The sequence below is a fragment of the Manihot esculenta genome, chromosome 13 (genome assembly GCF_001659605.2).
Source record: "Manihot esculenta cultivar AM560-2 chromosome 13, M.esculenta_v8, whole genome shotgun sequence".
NCBI lineage: Eukaryota > Viridiplantae > Streptophyta > Magnoliopsida > Malpighiales > Euphorbiaceae > Manihot > Manihot esculenta.
In genome coordinates this window covers 6,706,865-6,716,192 of record NC_035173.2, presented here as the reverse complement: position 1 = coordinate 6,716,192, position 9,328 = coordinate 6,706,865, and the positions used below count along the sequence as shown (strand labels likewise).

At 35.3% G+C, this 9,328-nt stretch overlaps 2 protein-coding genes across 3 annotated transcripts; both read left to right on the top strand.

Moving 5' to 3' along the window:
- On the top strand, positions 1–2,524 carry LOC110629345 (ultraviolet-B receptor UVR8). Of its 2 annotated transcripts, none has more exons than XM_021776260.2 (4): positions 1–515; positions 913–1,132; positions 1,243–1,561; positions 1,694–2,524. In XM_021776260.2, exons 1-4 carry the CDS (start codon positions 169–171, stop codon positions 2,170–2,172), a joined length of 1,365 nt encoding a protein of 454 aa, XP_021631952.1. In that variant the 5' UTR covers positions 1–168; the 3' UTR covers positions 2,173–2,524. The 2 variants fall into 2 exon arrangements, with proteins under 2 accessions (XP_021631952.1, XP_021631953.1); XM_021776261.2 differs by having other exon boundaries at positions 4–515; positions 916–1,132.
- A 765-nt stretch (positions 2,525–3,289) lies between these two features.
- On the top strand, positions 3,290–9,292 carry LOC110630128. Its single transcript, XM_021777455.2, has 6 exons — positions 3,290–3,584; positions 3,671–3,702; positions 6,483–6,677; positions 7,555–7,605; positions 8,775–8,839; positions 8,929–9,292. Exons 1-6 carry the CDS (start codon positions 3,508–3,510, stop codon positions 9,031–9,033), a joined length of 525 nt encoding a protein of 174 aa, XP_021633147.1. The 5' UTR covers positions 3,290–3,507; the 3' UTR covers positions 9,034–9,292.
- Positions 9,293–9,328: the final 36 nt, after the last annotated feature.

Here is a 9,328-nt window from a genome sequence, read left to right as displayed (position 1 = left end):
AGCTTGTGAATAAAAATATTATTTTACACTCATTACCCAACATTTTTTTATCGATTACAACGTGTAAATTTTTTTTTTCTGCAGATTTTTAAGGCTGGAGTGAAGGAGGAGGAGCAGAACGGAACCTCATGATCGTTGATCAATGAGCCCAAATGATACGAGAAGAAAATGTGGAGAATTAGAGCGGTGTTACAGAGAGGGCAAAAGCTTATCAATTCCATTGCGGGTAACCCAACAAGAAGATGTCTGAGCAGCAATAGCTCTTGTAATTATGGTGGGTGTACAAAAGTTATGAGCTTTGGTGATGGCAGCCATGGAGCTATTGGACTACCCACATCTCTTACTGGCCTTGGAACCGACGCATACGAACCCATATGCATCCCTGGCCTTCCCTCCGATATTGTGGGAGTTAGCGCCGGCCACTACCACTCCCTTGTCATCACTTCTCAAGGGGAGCTTTGGGCCTGGGGCCGCAACCATGAGGCCCAGCTCGGCCACAGCCTGCTTGCCTCCAGGTTAATTGAGACTACCCTCTCCGTTCTCTAGTTCTTTAATGCGTGAGTGAATGCCGGAAAAATGATTGTTACTCTTTCTACCAGTTTATATTCGTGTGCTGACCAGTTGTTTGTTTTTATGTCGCTGTGATTCCTGAATGATGTATAATCTAAAATTTTACATGCTTGATATTGGTTAATGTGCAAGCAATTAAGAATTTATGCTACTAAGGGAATGGATAAATAATTTGTGTTTCTGAATGAAACTTGTGCCCTGAGGTTGAAACTGCATTGCGGTGATTGTAATTTCGATGAAGATGCATAGTTATGGTTCTCAATACTCTCCTTTAATTTTGATTCTTAAATTTGTACATTAAGAAGAGTACATTATTGACCTCAAAATCTGGAGTAAATTTAGCAGAGATACATGGAATGAGCCAAAGAGGGTAGAAGGGTTGAATCAAGTCCAAGTCCTTTCTGCATTTGCATCTGGTGTTGTCTCTGCAGCAATCGGAGATGATGGCTCTTTGTGGATTTGGGGGAAGTCTAAGCGGGGTCAGCTTGGTCTTGGGAAAGGAATCAAGGAGGCCTTGGTACCAGCCAGAGTTGAAGCACTTGCTGGAGAAAAGATAGCTAAGGTAGACATCTGTTTAGCGATGTAAACTTCACATTGATGCAGATATTGCAGGCTTGAAGTATTTTCAAGTTGTTTAATGAGAATTTCCTTGAGTGCATTTTTGCTCATCAGGTATCATTTGGTTGGGGGCATGCCCTTGCATTGACTGAGGAAGGAAAGTTATTTGGCTGGGGTTATTCAGCTGACGGTAGGTTAGGAAAGATTACCGGAGCTGTAGAGGCGTCTCCACTGGATTCACGTGCAGATATGGTTAAATCTAACCAACAACTTTCAAAATCAATTCTGGAAGCTGTAGAAAGGCATGTCTTAGAAGGAATGGAGAATGAAAAAGACATGCCAATAGTCTGGGATCCTTGTTTAGTGGAAGAATTACATGGAACTGAAGTTGTAGACATTGCCTGTGGGCTTGATCATTCCTTGGTTCTTTGCCGTAAGTAATGCTACATATGATTATTGGCAAATAGGTCGGAAATAGATTAATGCTACAAAAATTTAAAAAAAAAATTCATCAACATAACATGCAAAAAATGTGTTGCTTGTTTATCTGATTGTCTTGTTCCAGGTGATGGCACTTTATTGAGCTCTGGAAGCAATATATACGGTCAGTTGGGCAGAGCAAATCATGAAATAGGATTGTTTCCAGTTGATATAAACTTCCAGCTGTCGTCGATAGCAGCAGGCCTTGGCCATTCTTTGGCAATTAGTGGAGTTGTGTCATCAGAAGGAAATGCAACTAGTATTGTTTCATGGGGATGGAATCAGAACTCCCAGCTTGGAAGGATAGGACCAGAGAACCTCCCACTGGAGGTTGAGGGATTGGCAGGAGAGAGTATCGTTTCAGTGTCCGCAGGGCGAGTACATTCCCTTGCCCTCACATCCAAAAGAGAGGTGTGGGTTTGGGGCTGTGGTAAGAATGGCAGACTTGGGCTGGGGAGTTCTACTGATGAAACTGAACCTGTCTTGCTTGATAATTTAGACAGTTATGAAGTTTTACAAGCTGTGTCAGGCTTTGATCATAATCTAGTCTTGATAGCTCAATGATGCATGTTGAAAAGAATTATTGTAGTTAGATGATTCCTGCAGTTTTGCTTTTGCCAAATCTCTTACTGATTTCTTGGGTTTTTAGAAGCAAAAGTTAATCTTTCACAACCTTTAGTCGATTTTACTGCGGATGCTGGAGGCCATCTCTCACAGCACATACATCTACATGTCATGCTCATATCCATGACTTGTTACATTATTCCATCCATGTATTATTATTATTATTATTATTATGGTGAGATGTAACTTCATATTGGGCTATGACATTTGTGTTTTGCCATCAAGATTAAGGTTCTGTACCTGCTGTATTTTCTGATTTATCGTAATGAATTTGCATTTTTGACCTCAAAAAGTTATATGGGGGATTGCAATTTCATTTGATTTTTTATTCAATGGAAATACAAAAGCAAAATACAATTAACAAGATATACAGGGGAGATTCGACTTCGAGATTTTATTAATTTGCTTTTTATAAAGATTAATATATTATTTTTAAAAATAAATTAAGAATTATTAAAAATTATTTTAAATTGAATTTATAAATTTTAAAATGACTTGTTACTATTATTATGTTTTTTAGAGCTATATATATATATAAAGCAACGTGGCTTAATAACATTTTTGGAAATTTGACACATGGCATATCAAATTAAGCATATAAAAAAAGATAGGGCTTATATTACTAAAATGGTGACACTTGTCACTTTTGGATATTTTTATTTTTTTAAATATCCTGTATTTATCTTATTTATCAACTATTATTATTCAAGTATAAATTAAAAGATATAAAATATAGATTCATTTTAATTTTAGAACCATCAAAATATAATGTTTTAATATTTTTACTATTAATATAAATCGATATATTTTAAATTAAATCATTTGAAAATTAAAAATTAGATGTATAAATCTTTATTTTTAAAAAAATTAATATATAACCATTAAATTTAAAAATTTTCTGACATAATTTCTCATAAGCAAATGAATGGTGCAGTAAATGTCCTTGGCTGGAGATGGTTCGCTGGGCATGAGAAATAACCTAAAAGGTGCGAGTGAGTCACTGAACATAATTATTATTGAAAAATAAAATTTATAATTCTAATCATAATAAAAGGGTTAAAGTGCAACTGAGGAAGGTAGAATTAGGATGAAAATGCAATTGACAGCCAGTCCGGACGATTGACCCAAGCAACAGCTGGTGGCTTTTCGAAGGCGCGTAGGGCGAAGGAGAGACTCACCCGCAGACCTCCTGGATCGAGCCCCGTCCCGAATCCAGAGCAGGACACCAGGTGTAGCGGTAGACTCTCCGATTGAGAAGAGAGAGAAGAGGCAGAGATGCTGGAAAACCCTACACCTGCAGCTCAGCCTGATTCCACCGCCGTCATCAAGCGCTATGCTCCTCCCAATCAAAGGCAAGCTCTCTGTGCTTTTATATTTTATTTTATTTGTTACATGACCTCAAATCAGAAATAAGGTGCTGCTGTTTTAAAATTTGCAGAAATCGTTCTCTTAACAGGCGCAAATCAGGAGGTTTGTTTCTTCTTCTTCTTTAGCAGAAAATTCAAGCTGTTATTTTCTTTTTTTTTTAAATTGTAGTTTTGTTAGTAAATATTTTTGAAATGCTTTTATGATTTTGCATATTAGGGAATTTTTTATACTAAATTCAGTATGAAAGAAGCTTTTTCCATTCGCATAATTGTTGATGCAAGACTTGTTTATTCCTAATCATGTTTAAATGGCTCTGTTTTCTTTTCTCAAATGAAGCTTGTACCAACTAAAGATCGCTCTGTTCTGTTAACTTTGAAGATTCAGGCCTGTTTTAAATTTCTTTCTTTATTGATTAATTTGGTGTCTTGGCTTCTGGTAATCATCATCACCATCATCATTGTGAAAGAGTGACTAAAATTCAAATAATAATGAATGTGTTTTTCTTCTCCGTTGTCTTGTATGAAAATTGCACTCATATCAGCTAGCAATTTGCCTCAAAGTTGTTTGTGTCTCAAGCAAATGAAAAGACCTTCTAACTAAAGGGAAATATCAGTTCTTCCTCTAAGAACTGTTATTTTAAAGGACTTTTAGAACCAGTAGTACCTTATTGATGATGACACTGTTCTAAACAATTTAATTTTGATTTTAAATTCTTTGAGTTCCTCATGGAACTGATGTCCTTATCAAAGCAAAATGGAAGAGTAGGATCTTATAGTTGTTGACATTCAGGTTGTGTTGCATTTAAATGTATTTTATTAATTCCAGAAAGATAGATGTGCAATCCATCAGTATATTAAATTGGTGAGGTAGGTCAAATGTGCTTTAGAAGAACAATGCTGTATTTATGTAAAATGTTTGCACCACTTGGTTTTTAAAATTTGCTAGTAAGGAAAATTTGGAGAAAGTTTTAGATTGAAAGGAATAATTTCTCTCAAAACATTATTGGTGCATTGGCATCATATTCATAGGACGTTCTAAATTAAAACATTTGCGACACAATCAATTAGTATTCTTTAGTGTGTCTTAAGGATCACTTGATCAGTACTATTGTACAAAGTACTTAGGTAGGCTTGTCCTCAAGTTTGCCTTTGACTACACTGAAAGGATATCAATAAATTGCTTTGTGGCCATAAAAAAAGGAGTGTATTTGACTTACATTCTTAGTTGAGATGAGTTTGATTGCCATTTCACTGGTGGCGATTTGGTTTTACCCTACAAAGGAAAGTGGTAGATTTTTGAGGAGAAGATATCTGTGTATAATTAGTAGTCACAGGTGTTGAAAATGTGAAGTTCAGATCTTTTTTCCAGTTCAGGGTGAGAGAAAAACTAATTTTAAAACTAGGGTGAGCTGAAAAATATTTCGGAATTCTGGGTGAAAAAGCAAGTTTGACACTTTTAGTGTTGAACTTTCAGATTTTGTTGGGAATCTCTTCTCCTGCACAGAATCACATACAATTGTGACAAGTTTGACAATATCAATGTCGAACAGAAAGTTATTTACAACTCTCAACTGTCTTAAATATGCATAGCTGCATATAAGTAACATTTGTTACCGAATATCTGCCTTGAAAAATCCATTCCTTTCACTTTCAACATTTACACCCTTAATAATTTTTTCTTATTGATTATAGCTTGTGAATAAAAAATCTTTTTTGCACTCATTACCCAATATTTTTTTATTAGCTATAGTCAATTAAAAAATTAATATAAATGTTGACAGTGAAGGGTATGGATTATTTAGGGGGTGAATATGGACAACAAGTATTATACGCATGTTTGTGACTTTTGGGTGTTGGAAATAACCTTAAGTTTGAGATTGATATTGTCAACCTTGTCACATAGTATGTAATTCTGCGCAATGTAAGAGATTCCCAATAAGAAATTCTAAGTCCGACGCATATAGTGTCAAACTTGCTTTTTCCATATCAAAAGTGACAGTGGCATGTTCGGCATTATAAGTAGTGAACATGTATATTTGGTATATACTGTCAAACATTGACTTCTTCACCTTGAATCCTTGATTCTGAAAATATTCTTTAACTCACCCTGAATTTGATATTATTTTCTCCCGTTACCCTTATTTTTGATAAAGCTCTGAAGTTCACATCTTAGGAGGGGTTAGATTCTTCTAAACTTCCAGGAGGAAGAGGAACTCCGTCATAGAATGGCAAATAATTATTTCTCAAAATCCATTAAACAAAGACAGCTGAGAAGACTTGTATGAGAAGCATTCTACTTTAAATCTTTGGGTGCTCGTATCATTTTCTTTTCTAATAGTTATTAAGATGAAGAAAATAAAATGCTAACTTCTTGGTCATATATACTTATCATATATTTCAGTTATGTTGCATCCCTTCTCCCCTTCTTTCCTTGATTATTAAATTCTGTCCACGTTTATGTTAGTTGTTTGGCATATAGTTTGGAGAAAATTCATTGTTCTGAAGAATTAATTTTTATTAAGTGATCTGAGATTGTGAATATTTTTGTTATACTATGGATCTCTGTGTGGTTCTTCTGGTGGTGTGGACTAAATTATTCAATATCCATTGTGATTGATTTCTCAACTTTTGTTTGGTGGCATGGTTATTGCATAAAATGCTTCATCTTCCTATGCTTGATTGTGGATTCCCTTGCTGTGGACTACAATAAATGTTTTAAGCAGCCAAACTAAAGATCCTGTTTGCAGTATGCTTCCAAAACATGTAAATTCACTGTATCGAACAGTTACATTGGAGCTGCATGTCAGAAGTTCTTTAATTTTCTGTTTATTAGTGTTTGGACCCTTGAATGGTAAAGGTATTAAGGTTGTCTTCATTTCACAGACCGGTATGATCGAAGTAGCAGTCTATATGCAACTGATGTGGATAAGAATCCACAGCATGCCCCTCCAAGAAATCTTCCAATTGTTGATCATGGTGATGTTGGGAGCAGCAATCTCCTGAATGAGAAGCCTCGTCCAGGCTTAATCTTTTTAGAGGGGTGCTGCCGCAGTGAGGCTTCCCAGCTTTTGAATGATCGTAAGTGCATAGTGTAATTGCTTTAATGGATTGCTTGTGGTTTCCAATCAATAATATTGATTATCCTTGATGCTTGTTTCTAGCAATGGATTAATAACAGCTAAACTTTTGGAGTGACAATCCATATAACAATCCATATAACAATCAAAATAAAATGGTCACCTGGAGAGAAATTGAACTCTTGATGTGATTCACAGTGCTAAATAATTTGGACCTTGATCACTTAGTTTCTTGACAGATATATCGAAATTGTGATCAAAGTATATGTTCTATTTCCTGGAGATAGGTTCTTTCATTAAATTTATAGGTTATTAATGGGTTTTCTTAGGAACCTTTTAATGTGGTTTTGTTTAAACATCCCATTGCTATCCCCTTTCTCATCCAACAATTTGAGCAAGTTGTCTTAAACATTTTGTAATATTTAATTGTTAATAAATTTTGTGAAATTTTCTTGTTTTGGTTCAACTTGAATATTTTTTCAATGGCTGAGAGATGATAATTTGTCCTTCATATGTCAAATATGTTAACATATGAACCAAAAACCATGTTTTCCATTTTAGTAAAATATTAAAGTGGTGTTGGACTTAACCCACCAGTTTGCTAGGATCAAGATGAATTTTATTTGTCGCTTGTTTACATTTGGGTTTCCAGTTAATATCATTTATATCAATTCTATGGAAAATTTCACTTATTTCATGACTGGCCTTGTAACTGCACTTATTTGAAGTCTTTGGTCATTTGTTACGTAGTATAGTGGGTCTGGAGTTTGAGCAGAATTAATCACAGTTAATTGATAATATAGGATAAGACTCGAGTTATTTTAGAATTGCAAGGTATTGTGACCTGTTTATAACTTTATATGTTATTGTAATTGCAGGTTGGGCACAGGCAATGCATAATTGCAATGATGTATCCATAGATTTATCTGGTGAGTGGAATTTACCTTGGAAGTCCTTTATTCTGTGCTGATTTAACTAGTTTCATTTGGAAACTACCTGCTTGTGTGAACACAGTGACGTTTGCTGTGTGGTGCCTGTTTGCTAATACATGACAATAAAGTTTCTTTGACATAATGAGAGGTATAATCATAAGGAATTCTGGGTATTGTTATATTGATTCTAAAGGCCATGATCATATATAAAGTTTAAAAATGTTTCGGAAAATAGATTCTATTATAGCTACACTTGTAGGGTCTAAGATCTCCAAGCTAGACTGCAAGAATAAAGAAACGGAAGGCTAGTTTATTTTTGTTCTAGTAAGAACTAATGCAAAATATGTTTGACAGCTGCTTTTACACAGTGTTGCACCAATGTCTTAATGATATTCACTACATTTTAAGGGGTGTGAATCCATATTGCGTAATTTATGAGTAGATGTCAGTAAATTCAATTGAGCCAAAATCTGTTCTTATTTCAGATTGACTTCTTTTGCAGACATTGCTTGTGGATTTTATTAATGCATTGCTAGTAATTTTTGGGTGTGCCATGTGTGACCTGCTGGTTTACTGGCTTGGTTTGTTTATGGCAAAAATGCTAAATTTGCCCCTAAACTATACAAGCAGAGGCAAAAAATACCAAATTTCACTTTTTGATTCAAATTTGCCTCTGAACCATCATTAAAATCCCAAATGAGGCCAAATATAGACTAAATAGAGCAGAGCTCACGCATTAAAACCCTGACAAGTAATGGCTTTATTTGGCCTTTTAATGATAGTTCATGGGAAAGTTGAAATTGGGTATATTTGGTTCCCACTGTATGGTTCAAGGGCAATTTTAGCTGTTTGTTTATTTTCTAATTTGTTAGCTATTTTCCCTATCTCCTTCCCATTTGCTGGACCCTTTTCTTCCAATGCAAAATATATTGAAAGTCACGTTTAAAATTTAGGAAAGCTTGTGAATGTTAACAGTTCTTAGCAGCTTTTGGGTATACCATGTGTCGGCTTCAATCTTCTGTGATGGTTTGTTCGTTTTGTAACGCGGTGGCCTTTTTCCATTCGTAGCCTTTGTTGATGGAGACATGAAAAATTATAGATCGCTAAGCCTTTATTTATACATATATTATCTCTTGAATTATTAATTTCTGGTTTCCATTATTCAGAAAGGCCGGTTATGTATTCAGGAAGTAGTGCATCAGCGTGGGGACACATAAGACTTCCTCATCAGGTAAGGATATCGTCCCCTGCAAAGTCATCTTCTCCCTCTCCCTCCCCATCTCTCTCCATCTCATGATATTCTGCTGGATCGCATTGCAGTTTATATCTTCAGCAAATACCGGTGGACTCTCCGGTTCACAGATGGACTTCTTAAGTGAACTTCGCGGCGCAATTCGGAATGCCAGTGCCAGTTCAGACAATTAACTGTCTCACATCTCTACTCAAAGGATGAATGCTGTCTCAATCTGAGAATGTCTGATGCTGGGAGAGCTGGTGCTCAGGAGTAAGGATTTACCTGTTCTATTGTGTTAAACTCAAAATCAGCTACTTTGTTGAAAAAAAAAAGTGATTTATTGACTAAGTGTATGCTACTTAAGTATAGAATTTGTTCTGTATGCGAACAAAAATCAATCCCTTCTGTTGTATTTTATTGAATTAATTAAATTAGTACTACTACTATCCATAGAGAATGTGATTTTGATGAATTTACATTGATGAT

Bases quoted from the DNA above. Each gene is read 5' to 3' on its own strand.
- LOC110629345 (XM_021776260.2), top strand. From the start codon at position 169: ATGTGGAGAATTAGAGCGGTGTTACAGAGAGGGCAAAAGCTTATCAAT. The intron at 516-912 runs GTTAATTGAGAC...GAGTAAATTTAG, and splicing joins CACAGCCTGCTTGCCTCCAG to CAGAGATACATGGAATGAGC. The intron at 1,133-1,242 runs GTAGACATCTGT...TTTGCTCATCAG, and splicing joins CTGGAGAAAAGATAGCTAAG to GTATCATTTGGTTGGGGGCA.
- LOC110630128 (XM_021777455.2), top strand. From the start codon at position 3,508: ATGCTGGAAAACCCTACACCTGCAGCTCAGCCTGATTCCACCGCCGTC. The intron at 3,585-3,670 runs GCAAGCTCTCTG...TAAAATTTGCAG, and splicing joins TATGCTCCTCCCAATCAAAG to AAATCGTTCTCTTAACAGGC. The intron at 7,606-8,774 runs GTGAGTGGAATT...TCCATTATTCAG, and splicing joins TGTATCCATAGATTTATCTG to AAAGGCCGGTTATGTATTCA.